The sequence below is a fragment of the Carassius auratus genome, unplaced genomic scaffold, assembly GCF_003368295.1.
Source record: "Carassius auratus strain Wakin unplaced genomic scaffold, ASM336829v1 scaf_tig00022552, whole genome shotgun sequence".
Lineage (NCBI taxonomy): Eukaryota > Metazoa > Chordata > Actinopteri > Cypriniformes > Cyprinidae > Carassius > Carassius auratus.
In genome coordinates, this window is record NW_020525195.1 from 18,889 (window position 1) to 40,150 (window position 21,262).

At 35.6% G+C, this 21,262-nt stretch overlaps 1 protein-coding gene across 1 annotated transcript in view; it reads left to right on the forward strand.

Moving 5' to 3' along the window:
- Positions 1–21,262, forward strand: part of LOC113077410 (vasoactive intestinal polypeptide receptor-like) — a 49,975-nt gene that overhangs the window by 12,636 nt on the left and 16,077 nt on the right. Inside the window, exons 2-4 of the mRNA XM_026249820.1 lie at positions 3,604–3,694; positions 8,643–8,753; positions 19,846–19,946. Coding sequence (XP_026105605.1) covers positions 3,604–3,694; positions 8,643–8,753; positions 19,846–19,946 — 303 coding nt within the window. The remainder of the gene's footprint in view (positions 1–3,603; positions 3,695–8,642; positions 8,754–19,845; positions 19,947–21,262) is intronic.

Consider the following 21,262-nt stretch of genomic DNA (forward strand, 5'->3'; position numbering starts at 1 on the left):
ATAGAAATGTATCTAACATAAACATGCATTCTCAAGGAACCAAATAATGTTACCATCCTTGAGTAGTACACTTTAGACTAAGAAGGCAATTATTAACTGAAGATAATTCTTCATCATTTCTGCTGCTCCATCATTTAAATATGATTCACAATGTCACAGAGCATGTAGATGTCATTATAGAGCTTCTCTTCAAGATATTTTAAAACCGCGTTTTTTTTTTTAAAGAGCCCATGAAATCAGCTTTGAATATATTGCCTTGTGAATGTATTCATACCCCATCATTTTTTTTACATTTTATGTTGCTGTTTAATGTTAAACAGCTTTAAATTACTATTTTTCCCACATTTATCTACACTTCATATTGACAAAGCAAAAAGTGAATTGTGACAACTTCGTAAATTTTTAAAAAAATAAAAGCCACACTTTTATTGCATCATCTGAAATAAGTATGTTGCATAAGTATACATACCCTTAAATAAATATTTAGCTGAAGCACCTTTACAGGCTCAAGTATTTTTGGGGTATGATGCGACAAGCTTTGCTCATCAGCATTTGGCAATTATCTGCCATTCTTCTCCTTACCTCTTCACCTCTCAAGCTCTGTCAGTTTGAATGAGGGCAGATGCACATTTCTCAGGTTTTTCCAGAAATATTTGACTGGGTTCAATCCCAGGCTGTGGCTGGGCCACTCCAGGACATTAACAGAGTTGTCTATAAGCCACTCTTGCTGTGTTCTTAGGGTCGTTGTCCTGTTGGAAGGTGAACCTTCTGCCCAGTCTGAGGCTCTGAATAGTTTGAACTCGGTTTTCTTTAAGGCTATCTCAATATTTTAGTGCACTGAGCTTTTCTTTACCCTGACGAGTCCCTCATACCCTGCCGCTGAAAAACAGCTTCTACCTCACATTTTACTTTTTGGATGGTACTCTGCAAGTGATGAGCAGGGCTGGTTTCCTTCAAACATGATGTTTAGAACCGAGGTTCATCAGATCAGAGTATCTTTTTTTCTCAGAGTCTGAGCTTCCTTTAGGTGTTTTTTGTTTTTTGATAATTACAAGTGTGTTTTCATGTGTATTCTCTGAAGAGAGGATTGAGCCTTGCCACACCGCCATAAACCACAGATTGGTGAAGTGTTGCAGTGATGTTTTTCCTTCTGTAGATTTCTCCTATCTCCATATATGATCATGGAGCTCAACTAGAGTGACCATCAGGTTCTTGGTCACCACACTAACCAAAGCCCTTCTCCATCAGTTGCTCAGTTTGACCAGGAGGCCATCTTTAGGCAGAGTCCTGGTTGTTTCAATATTCTTCCATTAAGGTTAACAGAGATTACATGCTTCTGTGTAACTTTAATGAAGCAGAATGCTTTTCTGAACTCTTCTCCAGAAGTGTGGCTTCACAAAAAACTGTTTATGAGCTTTTATGAGGTTTTATGAGGTTCTTTAACCTCAGGGCTTGGTTTGTGCTCTGCTATGCATTATCAGCTGTTAAACCTTTTATTAAGACGTGTGTGCCATTCCAAATCATATCCATTTAACTGAATTTGCCGCAGGTTAACTTCACTCAAAGTGTAGTAACATCTAAAAACAATATGAATTCTCCGGAGATCAATTTAAACTGTCCCAGATAAGTGAATGAATATTATGCAATGGAATTATTTAAGTTTTTATTTTTTAATTCATTTGCAAAGATTTTTTTATTATTATTTTTACCATTAGGGTGTTTGGAATGTAGATTGACGAGGAATTAAAGCAGTTTAACATAATGCAGCAATATAACAAAATAATGTAATATTACAATTTAGTTTATTTTATGATTGTTTTACAGAATCTTTTTATTCTGATAAATTTCTAGTCAGTCTGTAATTTCAAACTGTAATGTCAAGTCAAAATATGCAAAAAGTGTGAAAATATTATTTGATGCACAAAAAGTGAATATATATATATATATAATTTCTGCCACTGTCAACTGCATTACTGAATGCTGTTAAATACAACATATAAATACAAAAAATACAAAAATACAAAAACATGACACAAAGAAATTAAAGTAGTATATGTTTGTATACCTACATAATTCTGTTATATTGAAATAACTTAATACTTTTATGCAGCATGATTGCATTAAATGGTTAAAAATGTCACGGTTCATAGATGCATCGGCCCCCTCTGGTCATTTTGTGTACTACTGTTGATTGGTTACTAGGTTCACCCGTTGTCTCTTGGTTGGATTTATGCGTCTTTGCTCACTGCAGCCTTGCATTACCAAGAAGTCCTGTTATCACTGCACCCATGACTATCTGTTTACTGTGACTTTGCTTGTTTGTTCACATCTAATAAATTACCATCTAACCTCACATTTGAACCCATCTTTTATTTCCTGACAAAAAGTGAAGGTATTACACAATTTTTATATTTCAAATAAATGCTGCTCTTTTTAAATGTGTTCCGCATTAATAGTAAGAAGAATATATCAGCATATTAGAATATACTGATGGATCATGTGACACTGAAGACAGGGAGTAATGGTTGCTGAAAATCAGTTTGCAATTACCAAAATAAATTACATTTTAAAATATATTTTAACAGAAAACAGTTATTTTATAAAAAAATTTTTTTTTAACACCACACTTCTTTTCTCACCATCAGCTAGTAATGAAGGCATTGACTGGAGTATATTTATTTTATAAATGTTTTCAGTGCTTCATTCCATTGGCCCAACAATGCCAATAATACATGAAGAAAACTTGGCTTGCATTCCTATTCATGTCAGTTGAACTCAGCAGAAGTAAATCAAACCCTTTCTGTTTCTCATTAACCTGTTGTTCTAAGTCACAGATCTCAGGTCTCTCACATTGAAATGCACAGACACACCTGTACCCACACACACACAAATGCAGACCCACGCACATACGTACCAAACAGAAGCATGCTCAGATGTTAACTCAAGACAATAAACACTACACACCCAAAGAACATGACACAAACACCCACACACATAAAGCATTGTTAACTCTATAGGGATTCAATCGGCCCCCTCTTCCCCAGCACCGTCTTCATTGACCTTCTCAAGCTGTTCGTTGGACTTTCACGTTATTATTGACCCGCAGGCTGTCTGCCACTGACTGTCAGCATGAATTTGTCATCAGCAGTGGACATCAGTGAGCAATCCGACGATTACTCACTGGCCCCACATGCCTTTTCTCCCTTAGAGGCATGATATCATCTCCACAGAGCAGTGATGGTCTTTTGTCCATGTGCCGCTAGCGTATAGACGTACATTGGACTGTCAATAAGAATGGTGTATGGCAAGCTAAAATCTGATAAGTAGTTCAGTTGTGGATTTTTCAAGCAGTGGTTGATCTAATTCCCAGTAGGTCTTTGCTGTAAATATTTAGCTAAAATAAGGCCCCTAAGGCTTCGCTACAATCCATAAATATGCATATGAAATGAAAGCATTGCAAGATGAAAGCTGACACCTTAAAGTAATAGACTATCCTGAGAATAATATTGTGGTGAATCACTGAGACGAAAGAGATTAAAGCTTTGAAGGTTGTGCTGTGGTTGAACAACTGAAATGTTCTCTCTCTCTCTGTCTCTTTTGCAGGTTGGGGCTGTTCAGATGTGTGACGTGGTAAATGAGATTGAGCTGGCAAGAGCGAGGTGCGAGAATAAAACAGCAGGAAACGTCACATCAGGTGATATTCACAAAACAACGGTGCTCTGTGCCATTTTCACAGTCAATAAACAATTTTGCACAGACGTGGAAAATAGATTTAACTTTAGATCAGAAAGAGCTAATATGTGTTGCTGAAACAAGGCCAAAAAAAAGCACTAACATTCATATCTAGAATTTGTTTGAATGAAAAAAGAATCTAGAAGATCTAGTAAACTGCTGTTTTAAAGTAAGAAGATATATATATACATTACTGAATGCTGTTAAATATAGCACTTTGATATGTGGTGAAAATTACAGAGCAATGAAAATTGAGAAGAAAAAAAACTGTATATATTTGTATATATAAAGAATTCTGTTATATTGAAATAAATAAATTCTTGTATTCAGCATGGATGCATTACATTTATTAAAAGTAATTATAATTATTTCAAACAAATTATGAAAATGTTCTATTCATCAAAAAATCTTGAAAAATTAACTAATTAATTGTACTATGGTTTGCACAACAACATTGAGCAGAATGTGCTTAATATTGATAATAATAGCACCAAATCAGAATATCAGAATGATATCTGAAGGATCATGTGACACTGAAGACTGGAGTAACCGCCCAAGAAAGAAAGGGAAAAAAAAGCAAATCTGGAACACACACACACACATATATATATATATATATATATATGAAAAGTAAATACAAATATTAATAAAAAAAATATAATGCTAATGCTTCATCCATCCAATGGTTTGAAAATGAAAATATGAAAAAAGAAATCATTGTTTTCAAAGGCTGATTACCATCATCCTCATCAATGGGATGTATCATGCACATGCTGATGAGACCTCAAGCATTCTGACAAAATACTGATTCATCTGGCTAGCTGATTACTTCGGATTCTCAGCAAAGGGTCGAGGGACCACTGCAGCGCACATGGATATCTACAATTATGCAGACGCTCCTTTGAGAGTAGGTTATCCTCCGCTGACTCATTCTTCAGGTTGACGAGGTGAACTGGCAATCAGGGATGAAAGTGGAAGGCAGCTGTTAAAGTCAGGCCCCCATCATGGATAGAGAGTGGGATGAATGAAAGGATCTGTTGTGCCCACAAGCATTCCTTGCAACTGTTTGAAATGAAAGCCCTATAGTGTCCATGTGTATTGTTCTAAGATAGACTTGAGAGTTTACTTTTTTTTAATCTTTTGTTGTGATATAACTAGGCTTTTCGTTTGGATTGGGATGGACCCATGAGACTGGACCTGAAGCCTATATCATGTTAGTAAACTAAAAGTTAAGAACAGCTCTGTAGCAACCACACAAAACACACAGAATAGTGTAGCAACCTCTTAACAGAGCCCTAGACAACTCCCTCACGTCAACACAGAGCAGTTCAATAGCTTTTAGGAAAATACATTTCTGATGTTCAATCAAGGTGTAAAATTCAAGTCAGAAAAAAAGTGAAATATTATCACAATATTCAATATATTTTACTATGTTATTTATTCCTGTGATGGTAGAGCTGAATTTTCAGTATCATTTCTCCAGTCTTCAATGGTTTCTTCAGAAATCACTCTCATTTGCTGATTTGCTACTCAAGAAACTTATAATTATTGATGTAAAATATTTGTGGAAAATGTATACATTTTTTCAGGATTCTTTGATGATTCGAAAATTCTAAAGAACATAATTTATTTTATTTTGTAACATTATGTCTTTAATGTCACATTTGATCAATTTAATCAGTCTTTGCTGAATAAAAGTATTATTATTTTCTTAAACAATGTATTAACTGTTAATCAAAGGTTTACATTATATTTTTACACTTTGCAGACATTTTTATCCAAAGTGATTTACTGTGCATTCATGGTTGTGTATTGAAACCAATGACCTTGGTGTTGCTAGCACCAGTTGAGCTACAGAATAAAATAATAAAGCTGTGGATTTTAAAATGTTTTCTTAGACAAAGAACATTTCGGCACTAATTGATAGGACTGAATTGGTGGGTTTTTGTTAAATGTGAGCCAAAATCATCACAATTAAAAGAACCAAAGACTTGAACTATTTCAGTCTGTGTGCACTGAATTGATACACGAGTTTCACAATTTGAGTTGAATCCCTGAAATAAATAAACTTTTCCATGACATTATAATTTATTGAGATGCACCTGTACATCTTTAAAAGTCTGCTGGTACTTTTTGGTAGTTATTGTAATCAGAAATTGATTCTGTCTCAATGTGTAGGATGTTGAATAAAATGGAAATAACAAAAGTATGAATTTGGTGTAATGTTGAGCATGGTTCAAAAACTACCACCAAACTGCATCAGAAGTTTTACATTTTGAGCTCTGTAAAACTGAAATGTATGGTATACGGTATAGATGTCATTCACTTACCACTTATTTACAAAGCAAACATACACAGTGTACTGTAAAGTAATGCAAGAGCTAAACCTGAAAGAGTTCATATTTGGGAAATACGATGCCTTCAACCCACAACCCATCTGTAGGTACACTGGTAGATGAGCTATAGTGTATTGGCAGCCATGTTTTGGAAGACATTAAGTGGGATGAACTTTTCTTTGGATTGTATAATGTTCACGGAGGGCACTTTGCAAAACCAATGTATCCTATAGTGAAAATACCCTTCCCTTGCCCCATAATTTAGGTAAAAATGCCTCCATATACACTGCCGAACTCATTTAAGATGCAATCACATGCCTTCCCTTAGATTCAATCACTCAGTCTAAACATTGAGACACAGATTAACACTTCCTTTATCCCTTAAAGAAAATTCGTTTTTTTTTTTATTTATTTTTTTATGTTTATTTCTTTCCACATTTTTAAAACAGTCCAATTCATCAACTGCATTTGAAGTGGAACTAAACCTGTAGAGCTTACCTTTGCTGTTTTTTTTTATCCAAATGCTGACCAATCCAGTATTAGTAGTCAAGGCATCTACAGTACATTTTCCTTTCAGAGTTCCATAGTCAGTGTGTTTAACCATAAAGAGCTTTCAGCAGCCGGACTTCAATTTAAACTGCAATCCTGTGATGATTGAATTTACATGTCTACAGTCTGTGTGCTGACCCATTCTCACATCCATATATCTAGTGTCTGAATGAGGTGGATTTTTAAACAGGCCACTTGCCTCTGGAACATTCCTCTGTAGCTCGGAGAGGATGAACAAGATAAACTAGCTGTCAGTTCTCCACATTCACAATCAAGAGCCAGCTCACCTCGCCTCATGAATCAGACAGATGCATTCTGGGGCATGAGGAGCATCGTAAATATTCAAAATATTATGGGTAAAGCAATAAGCTGATACCATATCTCAGTTTATTGTGAACACAGGTGTCCGACTGAAGGATGAGGAAAGTGGGAGTTTTAGAGTCCTCATGTTACTTTTAAATAAACCCCAGTTAAATTTAGACAGGGTAGACTAATGAAAACACAAGGGAGATGAACTAGTGACACATTTGTATAATTTTTCTGCAGGAAGTTAGTGCTGTCAAATTAGTATTTGGCTGGACCATTGGAGGCATCTTTCTGTATAATAACTAATTAGTTTTGTGCATGAAAATAACACTTTAATGTAGCAAATAAATGCTAGAATACATACAGTATGTATACAGTTTTTGTAAAAGAAAATGACAAAAAAGTAAAAATATAAACATATACAGTACATATACACATACTGTATATAAAAAATGCAAAATGATGTTCTTTTCAATTATTTGCTACATTAAATTTTAATTTTCATACTCATGAATTTATCATTACACAGTCGTGGCCAAAATTATTAGAACACTAGTATTTTCACCAGCTAAAAAAATTGGTTTTAAGTCAGGTATTTCTATCTTTTGTTGTAGTGTGTCAGTTGGAAATATTAGTTCATATTTTCAGACATTCATTTTGCCATTAACTGTAATAATCCAGTGAGATTTTTGTTTGCACAAGGAGCCTGATAGCAGCCAATGCTCCACACAGAGATCAGATCTCATCATCATCAGTCTGTCTGGAATAACATGAAGAAACAGAACGAATTTAGACAGACTTGCTCCAAAATGCTTCAAGAAACTTACCTATAACACCACAGTACTGTTTAAAGTTTTAGGCACTTTTGTAAAAATGCTGTAAAATTAGGATGCTAGCAAAAATAATGTCATAAATGGATTTTCTTTATCAATTAATTTCTATTAACTAAATTAAATCAACATTTGGTGACCATCCTTTGCGTTTAAAACGGCTTTTGCCCTAGGTACACTTGTGCATAGTTTTTCAGGTAGCTTTGCAGGTAGGTTTCTTGAAGCATCTTGGAAACACCTCAGTTTGTTCTGTTTCTTCATGTTATTCCAGAAAGACTGTAAGTTTCAGTTATTTTTGTTGAATTGGCCATTACAGTACTCATAAAACAAACTATTGCAAATTTGGGGTGAGTTGGAAAATAATCTGGACAGATCTATTGTACATTCAGAGGAAAGCCCTTGGCTTGAGATGCAGAATGCATGGGATAACATTAGTGTTGAAGTTCTAAGGAAATACTGTATATTGCCAGATATATGTACTGCTGTTATTGCTGCAAAAGATGGACATACCAAATATTAAAGTTAAAAGTGGATAAAAAAGAGAGCACAAACTAACTTCATCTGCTATTTGTTGTGCTCAGAGCAACCATCTGCATGTGTCATGAACATTATGAAATGAAATCATGCTTTGGAGGCAAAAAAGGTCAATATATTCATATCTGTCAGGTGTTCTAACAATTTTGGGCACCACTGTGTGTGTGTGTGTATATATATATATATATATATATATATATATATATATATATATATATATATATATATATATAATTAATAAAATAATATATAATTATACTCTAATCCTTATGATGTTTTATGTTTTTGTACAAGTTTTGTACAAGTTATAAAATATTGGGTTAATGCTAAGCATTGTTCTTTATTCTTTTGCCAGGCTGCAAAGGGATGTGGGATATTATTGCTTGCTGGCCATCAGCCAAAGTTGGGGAACATGTGGTTATTCCTTGTCCAAATTACTTCCGACACTTCTCTGATCATCATGAGGGTAAGTTGAAATCGCCCTCAAAACCTTTGATGAACTTCAAGGCATTAAGCAACAGCAGTAACTCTTGAAGAAAAGTGCAGAGTGTCTTTTGTCATTTTGTCAGCCTCAGTCATGGGCTGTCATAGGCTGTCACAACGCTGTAAAACTAAAAGTTTTGAGGCACTTTAGTGTCTGAAGTTGTTCAGAAGCTAATCTTAAACTCCCACATACTCACTGGAGTCGTTTCTTTGATATTACACTTCTCAACGCAAAGTGATGAGCTTGGGAAAATGATAACTCTAAAATAAGCCATTAATTGGCAGAAAGTACAATAAAACCAATTTTCCCCTGTAGCAAACAGCATTTTAATGGTATGTTGCCATCAGTGTACGACAACATCAATAACTTGTTTGCAGAATGCAGTACAATTACCGACTGTGGGTTACATTTTAGATGCAGAACCGCTGCTTTGAGTGGATGGAATGGCTAATTCATTAGAAGGCAAATCAGACACATTGATTGAGTATGTACTACCATTAGGTCACACTTGTTTATCTGATAATTCTGTCTTAGCCACATCACACCAGAAACTATTAATTAAACTCATTCAAAGTCTGGCAGCATACCAAGTTCAGCAGACTTGCATTAACCTGTTATACAAAGGATGTCTTAGTGCAAAGTATATATATATTTATATACTAATTTATAAATTTTGTCACTTTAACTTTTGATTAATATCTTAATAAGACATAAATCAAGAACCAGTTACTACAGTTTTCTTATGACCTATTATAACAGAAGGTTCAGTAGTTAAAGTGTAACTAAACCCCTGGTCAGAGCCTGACTCCACCCACTGACAATATTTGAAAAATGCTGAAAAGTGGGAAGATCACAGCGGAGATAGAGGGGACGAACTTAGGGCGGGGCTGAGCGAGAGTGGCGTGAACCTGAGACCCGCAGTGACGGATTGATTGACAGCTGCTGTCCGAGTCGCTAAAATGGAGAGTGACTGTAATGACTGTAAAGTAGCTTTGCAACAGAGCCATCATTTGAAGTAAAGGACTTTTCTCACCTACTACATCTGAAGTGGAGGATGTCGAGGTGTTTGTTTATATCAATTATATCAACTGGCTCAAACTGCGGTCTTAACTCCCGCATCGCGTCGCTTTTCAGCGCGAGCTGTGGTCATCTCAACCTCCATTGCGTTGGAGAAGCAATCCCGTGTAAAATGCAGTTTGCACACTCCAGCTCTAGGCGGGAACTCACGGTCTTCCAGGCCAAGTGCATGCAATCACTGGCGCCTAATTTTAATGTCTGCTGGAAAACTATGCAGTCCAGCAGTGCTGTCGCAACTAGCAACACACCTCCGTACCATCCTGACCACTGTACTAAATACAGATAAATCTATGCTAACTTGAAGATCTAAATAACTATATAATTGATATGCTAAACAGATGCTATAATAGTATTTCCTGATCGTTTTCAATACTCGCAATTCAAACTCCTGACTCACTACAGTGATTATGATGGAACAAGATGGTTTTATACTGCCAGGGGCATGGTAGCTCGTACCAAGGGGCGTGGTGAGCTGGAAACTGCTTACGTCACCTGCCACTGCTTACGTCACTTGCCACCCCAACATCCAATAGGAAAAATCAACTGCAGTAGCCACCGTTCAACCTGAAGAGGGCAGCACTTAGACGTTTTTACACCTTATATTGTAGAATTAAAACACTTTATACTCGGTGGTGCATTAGACCAGGGGCTCATCTCCTGTTTCCAAAATGCATCACAAAGTGCTTGAAAAAGCTGTAAACTAATTCCACATTGCACAAGGTGCAAACAACCTTACACCTGTTTCACACATAATCCGTCTGCAGTGTGTATGCGTTGCATATGTTTTTACGCACCCATGTTAACGGATTCCAGTTGCATTCCAGGAGCGTTGCGTCTGCAGCAGTGCAGCGATCGTTTACGTACCGAGTAGCGAACTGCAAACGCATCCTGTGTGAAAGCACATCGAGTCCATGCTGCACCACATACGTAACGCACACGGACTGCATTCGCACTGCAGACGGAGTATGTGTGAAACAGGCGTGAGCAGGGCCGTAGCTGGGGTCAGCAGGGCCCCTGGTGAAGGTTGTACCAGTGGGCCCTGTTTGAAATTGTTTAATTTGTATGTTAGTTTATTTTTATTTATTTGTGCTATTTACACAATGTTTCAGTTTTTTTCAAGTTTGTAGGTGTCAAGGTACAGAAACCAAATAATTAAATGTAAAATAGCACTGGATAGTCTTCAATGTAAAAATGAAATATACAATCAAACCTACATTTATTCAGACACCTTCAACATTTCTCACATTATTACAGTTTTGCTATATATATAAAAAAATATATCAGGTGTCTGAATAATTTTTGGTTTTACTGTTAAAACTAAGTAATTCAGTCAAGAGCAGTGAGGGATTTTCATTTTCATTTTCTTGGATTAACATTACAGCAGCCAGTAGCTAAATTAGGTGCGGTCACTTTAAGAGACGATGAACGCATCCAATATAATACACATCCCATTTTTTTCCTCAACTGTTTACTTTTACTTTAGAAATAACTGACCGTTTTTTCGAGCATAATTTCCAAGGGGGATATTTTGACATATTTTGTTTGTATTTGTCGGCACAAGAGCAAAAAGAAACAAATTCGATGTTCAAGTGTTTTGAGACTGTCTCTGCGTGAGCCCTGAACACCAGAACAACGCGAGTACTGAATTGGGCTCTTTCACATCTTTTTGTTTGTTCAAACTGCGATTTATATTTGTTCGTTCAGGTGCAGGAGGGACTTCGAGGAGAACTTTGCAGAAGAGAGCTCGGTTCAGTGTCGCTGTCAGTGATACGCGTCTCTCTCTCTCTCCGCACCGAACACAGCGCGAGTAATAGTGATGGCCGATTCGTGAACGAATCGTTCAATTTAACCGGTTCTTCTTAGTGAACCGGTTGAACCAGTTCACCAAATCGAACTGAATCGTTTGAAACGGTTCACGTCTCCAATAAGCATAAATCCACAAATTACTTAAGCTGTTAACTTTTTTAACGTGACTGACACTCCCTCTGAGTCAGAATAAACCAATTTCCCGGGGTAATCCATTTACTCAAACAGTACACTGAATGAAATGCTGTGAAGACCGAACTGAAGATGAACACCGAGCCGAGCCAGATAATGAACAAACACGCCCACTGCTGGAGCAGTTCTCGTTCTCGAGTCAAGAACCGGTTGCTTCGGTGTTCGGATCACCAGTACACTCAACCGAGAATCGTTTCTGTCGGACGCGTCCGATTTGAGAACCGATGAGCTGATTCTCGTTCTCGAGTCAAGAACCGGTTGCTTCGGTTTTCGGATCACCAGTACACTCAACCGAGAATCGTTTCTGTCGGACGCGTCCGAATTGAGAACCGATGAACTGATGATACTGCGCATGCGTGTAATTTTGTAAGTATTTTGTTAAACATCGGAAAGTGTGATAAAGTAACTATATTTTATTTTGATTTTTTTTTTTTATAATTTTTTTAGATTAATGTTTCCAATCTGTATATTGTATATAATGTATAGGCCAAATGTGTTTTCAGGGAAGTTGGACAATAATTAAGACTCTAAAGACTCTTATGTTTAATAGGAATAAGGGATGATTTATGAGATATCTGTACTGTATTTATATGATGACATTCACAAATTGATTTTGTAGTAAACAGAACATGAACACGAGTAGAGCAGCTGATGACACTGAACTGCAGCACGTGCCGGTTAGAGCGATTCTCGTTCTCGAGTCAAGAACCGGTTGCATCGGTTTTCGGATCATCAGTACAGTCAACCGAGAATTGTTTCTGTCGGACGCGTCCGAATTGAGAACCGATGAACTGATGATACTGCGCATGCGCGATTCAGCGTGAAGCCAACTGACTCACAGCATGTCTCTGAACCGAAGGGATTCTTTTGGTGATTGATTCTGATTCTGTACTAGTAGTTATGAGCGGGTATTTTGAGGGCTTGGATGAAGGGCAATCTGGCGAAACGTAAGTTAATTTAATAACAAATACATCGCAATGGATTATGTTTAGTAAGTGGATCATGGTTTCTGCACTGATGACACCTAATTTATTTACTTTATATCTTCAAGACTTAAATCCTCATATGCACATTATTGCTGTTACTGTATTTAGGTGTTGTTGCAAAACTCAAATGTAAACTTTTCATGATTATGAGGTTTTAACTGACTAAAGTTATGATTACTGACTTTATATATTTGAATGTTTGATAGACGTGACGCCATTACGTCATCGCCAATGACGTCATTACGTCGAGCGTGAAAGAACCGATGAACCGGTTTTTTCAACCGGTTTATTGAATCGAACCGTCCGAAAGAACCGGTTCGCGGAAAAGAATCGAACTTCCCATCACTAGCGAGTAACCAGCTACTCTGTTCAACTTTTCCGTGTCTTGTGTTTGGATGCTTTAATGTTTAAAGCGACAAGCGGTAAGGCTTAAAAATATGTGAAAAAGATAAGCTTTCATGACGATGCCCAGCAGTGGCCCGTCAACTGTCCTGAGCATCTATTTAGGCTGGCCTCAGCGAGTCAGTTATATAAAATATCAAGGTGAAAGTCATCATAGCTTGCTTAGTATAGACCCAGCTCCCAACCCAACTTTGAGAATAGATTAACGGCGATATTTTTTTCATCGCCCGATAAGAGTCTCACGTTAACGCAGCATGTTAACGCCGATAACGGCCCACCACTTATAATTACATTACAAAAATTTAAAACAAGAATATAAAAATAACATGTAAAATATATTTTCATTGTTATAATTTACATTATAATTTGTAAAGGCAAAATAAAAGCATTTTATTTATACCAGTAGCCTCCGACTTCTGAATTCCAGACATTAACTTATTAAATACTCTAGGTAACATTAGTCAAAGTCTGCAATGTTGTAGATATGTCTAGATTTGCAAAAATGTCCATGTGCAATGCACATCAGGTACAATCTAATGGAAACCAATGTCCATTCCATATAATGGAAATACAGCCTCTGTGCTGAAGGATAAAAGGTTTCTTGGGTCCGTTGATGAAAGAGGGCTGAAAAAGAGAGCACATCTGCTGTGAGGAGTTCTGGATTGCAATCTGTTATTTCTGAACACACTGAACACTGAATGCTTTAGGAATGAACAGCTGTAATAATGTAAGATTTTATTTATTCATTCATTTATTTATTTATTATTATTTTTTTAACTGCTTATTCATGGTAATATGGAACTGTAGATGATTCTGGTCAAAGTGGTTCCTAGCTAGCAGGCTCTCAGGGGTTGATTTTTATTAAATCAAACAGGTAAAGTTAGGTAAAGTTCACTTTAATAAGGTCACTTTATTTTCTGCTAATTTTTAAAATATCTTTTATTTATAGATTTTGTCATTTCCCCAGATCTACACTTTTAATCGTAAAATCTAAAAAAAAACATCATAAAAGTTTTTAAAACTTTTTTAAAACTTCAGTGATTCAACAAAAAAGGTTAATCATAGGATATTTCAATATAATTTTTGCATTATCTTTCTCTTTAAGTGTAGTTTATATATATATATATATATATATATATATATATATATATATATATATATATATATACATATATATATATATATAGTCATGGTCTGCTTCTGAATGTGTAAGGTTTATTATATATCAAAGTATTCATGAAGGTGCTAAACCTCAGCGTTAAATTAAAGTGTAGGCTTAAGTCTTACTCTTGTTATGTCATTCAGTCCTTTCAGTATTGCTTAATTAATGAACGTTTGATTAATGAGGCACAGTATTTCAATGTTCTTTTTTTTTTAGTGCCTGGGGATTGTATATATCACAAAGCATTAGTTAATTCAATCATCTAGCAAAGCTGCTTGTTTCATATGCAGCCGAGTGTGAAGGTGGCCACATTTGAGAGCTGAATATAAATGTAATCATATTCCATGATCTTTCGCTGAAAGTGGATCAGTCATGCATTCCATTGCTTATATGACTCCCCACAGCCAAAAACTGAAGCCCTTCTGATGGATCCTCATCATTTGATTAGCAAGTGTTTTTTTTAGCAACAGAGCTCAGTTAAATGAAAAAGAACAGAGTCTGAGCCCTGGTTTGTAGACTTTTAGCTCTGCTGTACTGAGATGTGTATGAATTCTCACCACACTGGATCTAGTACAAGGATAATATAGCTGCAATCTGATTGACAGGATTCCTAAATGCTTGGTACACACTGAGGAGGGGATATCTGTCAATTGATAAAATCTGTTTATTTGGAATGGCCAGAAAAGGCATCAAACTTGAGTCAGATTGATTCAGATCAAGTTTTATGTTATAGATAAAATGATGTAAACTACTCTATAAATAACAATCAAATATATATTGTAATTTTATTATAAGCATATTGGCTTTATTGGTACATATAAAGTACATACTTAGGGGGAAGTCGTGGCCTGGTGGTTAGAGAGATTGACTCCTAATCCTAAGGTTGTAGGTTCGAGTTTCGGGCTGGCAATCCCACGACTTAGTTGCCTTTGAGCAAGGCACCGAACCCCCAACTGCTCCCTTGGCGCAGCAGCATAAATGGCTGCCCACTGCTCTGAGTGTATGTGTGTTCACTGCTGTGTGTGTGTGTGTGTGCACTTTGGATGGGTTAAAAGCAGAGCATGAATTCTGAGTATAGATCACCATGCTTGGCTGTATGTCATGTCACTTCACTCAATTTCATATTAATGCCTTATTTTGCATGACCATATTTTAGATCCCTTAACCCAACCCCATACCTAATTTTAACAACCATGCAAGGAATTAATAAGTAGCAAATAAGGAGTTTATTGAGGCATACTTAAGTGTGACCAATTAAATTAAAATAAGGTTATATTAGCTTACACTTTATTTTACAGTGTCTTTGTTACATATGTTAAAAGTACTATATTAATAGCAGTCAATTATGCTTAAATACAAAAAAATAAATTAACCAAAGTCTAATAAGTACATGTCATAAATTAATATTACTCTGTGTATATTTATATTTGTATAACTACACTGTATTAAGGGAACCTTGAAATAAAGTGCAACCTTATAGTATAATTCATTTTTCAAAATTAAGCAAATTAGATAACTATTTGATGTTTGCAGTGATTAATATCATAATAAATGTAATCAGGTATATTTACAGTATGAATGTGAGGTGATGACAGTTCAAGGTCAGTGCAACATTGAAACCTTTTTTAAATCACATTTATTATATCCAGATTTCTTGTTCTATTCAGGTGGCCTGAAGTGAGCGCTGACTTGATTTCCACTTCCCGTGAGGTGATATATTATTTCCTATGCCATTTCCTATAGTGTCTTTTGAAATGAAACTTTGATTTTTAAGCTATGATTGGAAAGCTTAATATAGTCCAACATCCTGTATAGTTCATTTCAAATGGCACTGTCGCAAATGAACCATACTGTTCCAGTGCTGATGGTGAAATACCACTTAAGAGCAATTTCTTTTACTTAAGTCCCTCGCATTTCTGATGGATTTTCAGTTAAAGCACAGTACAAGGCTCTCTCTTGAATGGGAAAGGACAGATAATGCTTTTCAGAATGATGAAAGTCTGTCCGTTGTTTAATACCAAGGATTAATGTGGCATTCTGGATTTGCTTTATGGGATCTCTGTGGCTTTTGACAAAGCCGGAGGTCCATTGGAATAATGTGTGAGGATGGATATATTGCACGTGGGTGTTTGCACACGTTGATTAATGTGTGAGTGTTGGCGTCAACCTTACATGACAAACAAAGCTTACACTAACAGCCAAGAGTAAACATCACCTTCAATAAATTTACACAAGCTTTCAGGTGCTGGTTTTGTTGAAGAAACATGTTTGTATAAATGCAGTGTATAAAATTTAGCTGATTTTAATCTATGTCTTTCTGATAATCATAACAATATGCATATCAGATAAAGCAGGGAGTAGCATCAGCTATAAAATGGATTAGTCTATAGCGAGTGAAAAATAATCTTAATCCTGCTTGATAAGCATTGTACCTTTCATTATTTATGTTATAATTTATTCAAATCAAGCATAAAATGTTGTTTTTCATGTGGGTGTATATATATATATATATATATACATTTTCTCTGAGTTCTATTCTGTGTCTTACAATAGCTTCACTTTTACTGATCCATAATTTATCAGGCTGCTGTCTTATTCCTTTTGTGAACTGTATAACTGTAAGTAACAGATACAGAAATTGATGTTAATCACAAGTTAATGCTAAAACTTCTCAATCATTTCATTAAAAACTGCGTTAGCTGATTAACCTGTTGATTAATTTAATGTTTGTGCTTTCCTTCAATTAATTCATTTTGGTCTATTTTCTTAATGAACCATTCAACCAGTTAACTTGCAGACACAGAAACCTTCACTTACAGTACCAGTGAAGTGCTGCTTTTATAGCCTGGTCATACTGCAGCTCTGTTTGGTATTGACCATTATTGACTTTTTATGGTGCATGGTGCATCTTCCAAATGATGAATGAGTAGATCAATACCTATTAAAGAACAATAAAACTCGCTTATTAAAGTGACACAATACAATAAATGACAGAAGTGTTGTCTTTGGGTAATTATAGGGGAGATAGTACACATTTTTATTTTATTTCTTGAGTCAGAGTTAAAGGTTTAAGAAACAGAGAAGTCCATGTTTTCCCATTTAGAACCATTTTGACATAGGCACTGAATATAGAAAAGTGGAAAAGATCAGCAAAATGTTGTTTTATTTGTTTTATAATAATGATACAGCAGATTCATGTTGTTTACTTGATTCTTCTCAGGATGAGTCTGAGGCCAAAACTAGACAAAACAATGGCCAATTCATTTTTAACAATTTTTTTTACTTTTTGTCATTTCCCTTTTTTTGCCACCTTCAGATTTATTCCAAAGTGTGAGTTGCTACAGTACGTGCATTAAGATCTTAGTGGGGGAAAAGTAAAAATAAAAAAAACTTGTAATTGGCCAAAAATCTTTCCATCTTTTGGAAGATGTTTTTTACTGTATCCGCGAGTATGATTCATTCAGCAGCAGACATGATTGTTATATAGGTGAAGGTCACTTTCTGTCGGGGCAGACACAGGTGGTCTTTGTGTGTAGATTTGATGCATTTAAGTTGTTTCTGTTGGCATTTTTTCCTTTGAAAGTATTTTTTTTTTAATAGAGTGTTTCCATCTGAGAACGTTGTTGTATGGCTCTATTCAGTGTTCATTTATGAACCAGCTTCTTTTAGCGTTGACATAAAAAACACACTGAAGAGAAACCACATGGGAACTCATTCACCTAGTCTTTTTAATTCAAGCCTGAGTGAAATTGATTGGTTTGTTTTGGATCAATACGTGGCATTGTGACATGGGACCCGCTTTGAATGCACTGAGGAGGAACTAAGTGTTCTTCCTCCTAAAGTATACATCATATTTTTCAAATTCTGTGGACCGTGAGACAATGCTGTCTCTAAATGAATCATCCTCGAGGGATACCTACACCTAATGTCTCCCTTGCTCTTATTCAAAAAGTTTTGGGATGAGTCAGATTGTGGTATAACCTATCCTCTCAAAATTAATTGGACACAATTTTTTTGGACTCATTTTTATTTTTAGTAGTGTTGTTGATCTCCCGTTTGCCTGCCTATCCCCATTTAGATTCCAGCTTTAATAAATAATATTGTCTAATAGTGTCCCTGAGGTCTTCTGTGTTGTGACAAAACCTTCAATGTGGTTCATTAATTTTGATCATAACTTACAGTGTACTACCTTTTCAACCACATTGAAGGTTTTGTCACAACACAGAAGACCTCAGGGAAACAGACATATAAGTATAAATATTATGTATTTTAGCTCATTCAAAAAACAGTTTCAAAGTACACTTTACACTTTATTTTATACATTTAATTAATTAATATTTTTCAAATTTTAAGAGTTTGATTTACAAGAAAATACCATTTCAGTTTTTCTGTTTCAAATTTGACATTTCTTCGTAGAGGTAAAATTGACTACCAATTTCGGATTGAAAATTGTTTCTACACTACTTTTACGTAGTCCCAACACTGGGTCGTATGACCCAAGAAATGCTTTCAGTGTGACATTGTGCATTGAGAAGGGCCAAGAAACACCTCAGAGGGTTGATGTGGCTTGTAATTCTCTGCTTTAGTTAAAAAAATGTCATTTGACTCAGGACTCATGGCGTTTCAGTTAAAGGGATATTTGACATTAAAAAGAACATTATTGGGTGTAATACAAGAGTGTGACGGAAATGTTACGCCCCTTGACAAACCAGTAAAACCCATTACAAACAAGGCATTTGTTGCATCCATTGGGGACATAATTACTGATTATAATGACTTATTTTACTGTCATTTTACACATTGCATATTGCGGTGCATAAACATAAAACCATTGGAGAAACAACAAACAACAAGTGCTACTTTACACAGTTCAAAACTTGGGTTGAATAGTCAGTGGCAAATTCTTTATATATAAAATACGTACTCAGAGGCTGTGAGTCAGAAGCGCCAAACTGTCCTTGCAAAGCTGGAACTGCCCCACTTTATAGAAACAGGCTTTTTGCCACAAAGGCATTGTAGGCTACTGGTTCAGGAAACATCCTCATCCTCCATGAAATGCACTGCACACATCCGTATAATTGGGTTGAACTGTTCTGGAACAGTATTGTAAATACAACTTAACCACTAATTTCTAGTTGTGTCCTCTCATGGAAGGCCAAACAAAGTAGGGTTTTTTTCTGCAATGAATTGCGATTCCACAACATGGTGGTGGCGGCAAAAGAGAGAATAAAAGTTACACTTTCTTTCTTTGCTTGAACATTTGGGCGGCGTTATGCAAAAAATAAAATAAAATAAATAAATGTGGGGACGTTTTAGAACGAGCCATTTTTTAGAAAATCACATCATATCACCCCTTTAAAACTGAGAGCACAATAAACAGATTCAGCTTCTAAATAGAGTAGCCAGTGTCTGTATCTTGAGGTTAATGACCTTTACATTTCTCACACAGGTAACCTCTCAAAGACCTGTACTGCTGATGGCTGGACTGAGATGGACCCGATGGAAATCGCAGTACATTGTGGCTATAATCTGAATGGCACTGTTGACGATGTAAGTACAAAGTACACTATAAAAAATTGTGTATCTGTAATTTTAATGGTAAAATACTGTAAAATCCTACTGTAAAAATCTGTTACTTGGTTAACAGTAGTTTATATACTGTTAAATTTACAGTTTTTAAAAGTGAAAAAAAACAAGCAACCTTATATTTCACAGAGAAAAGCTGTGCATTGACATTCACTTATGCCACAACTGTTTATTCTTACTTTTTTGATGAGTTATGTACATTAGGGTTTTATGTTATGTCTTATTTTGTTGAATGTTATTTGACTCAAATTGTGAAAAATCTGCTTATATAGTTTTCTCATTACCACTTGTGTTTTCAATGGTTTTCAGTGTATTATGGAGGTACAAAGCATATTTTACTACTTCAATATGTTGGTATATTATAAAATTTTTACAGTGTACACTGAAGAAAATTATAAAGATTTTTTTTAAGGTAAGTGGTTGCAAACTATTTATTTTTGCTTCATTTAAAGATATATATTGAAATGTCAATGTAGCTAAAATAAATTGATTGCAACCACTTAAACCAATCAAAATTTTTTTTTGTAAATTCAATGAATACATATTTTTCAATGTATTTTACCATCCCTGAAGGTGGTTGAGAGACTTTAGAAAGCACCAAACATGCAAAATATCTTAATAAAGTTATGTCAAACTAGTATTTTCAACTCCACTGGCATTATACAACAGTGAAATGCTCCGACTCTTGACGTATTGAACTTTTAGCTCAGAGAAAGCGATCGTTCTCATGTCATATTGAGTGTTCCTCACCCAAAAAACCAAAGCTTTAACATTCACCATTTTTCAGTCAACCTTTTAGCCTGCTTTTTCAGTCAGCCTTTTATTGCCTAGTGCAAACGAACAAGTCCAAACATAATAGTTCCTTTATTTAGCGTTGTATGTCGGTGTCAGTATTTTGATGCATTTGTAAACATACTAATAATCCGTCACTGAAGCAGATGTTATGTAACATGAAACACCTTGATCTTTTAAGCAAAGTGTGGTTAAGTGAAGAGCAAATGACCTTTGCCCTTTGATGAAAGCTTTCCCAACATGTGTTTGCATCAACAGGATGTGTAATCAGCACACACAGTCCTCAGACCCACAATGAATATGTGGGCATGGGACTTAAAAGGAATTGTATGTTTTTGATGATGAGTATCTGATGCTCCTTCTTGCCAAGTTCAGGTTTTTATGACTATAGAGGGGGTTATTTGAATATGCTCTATGCAGGTGAGTCTTTTAGCAAAGCATTGCGTGGGAGAGACAGCACAGTACCCATTCTTACCACAAAAAAAGAT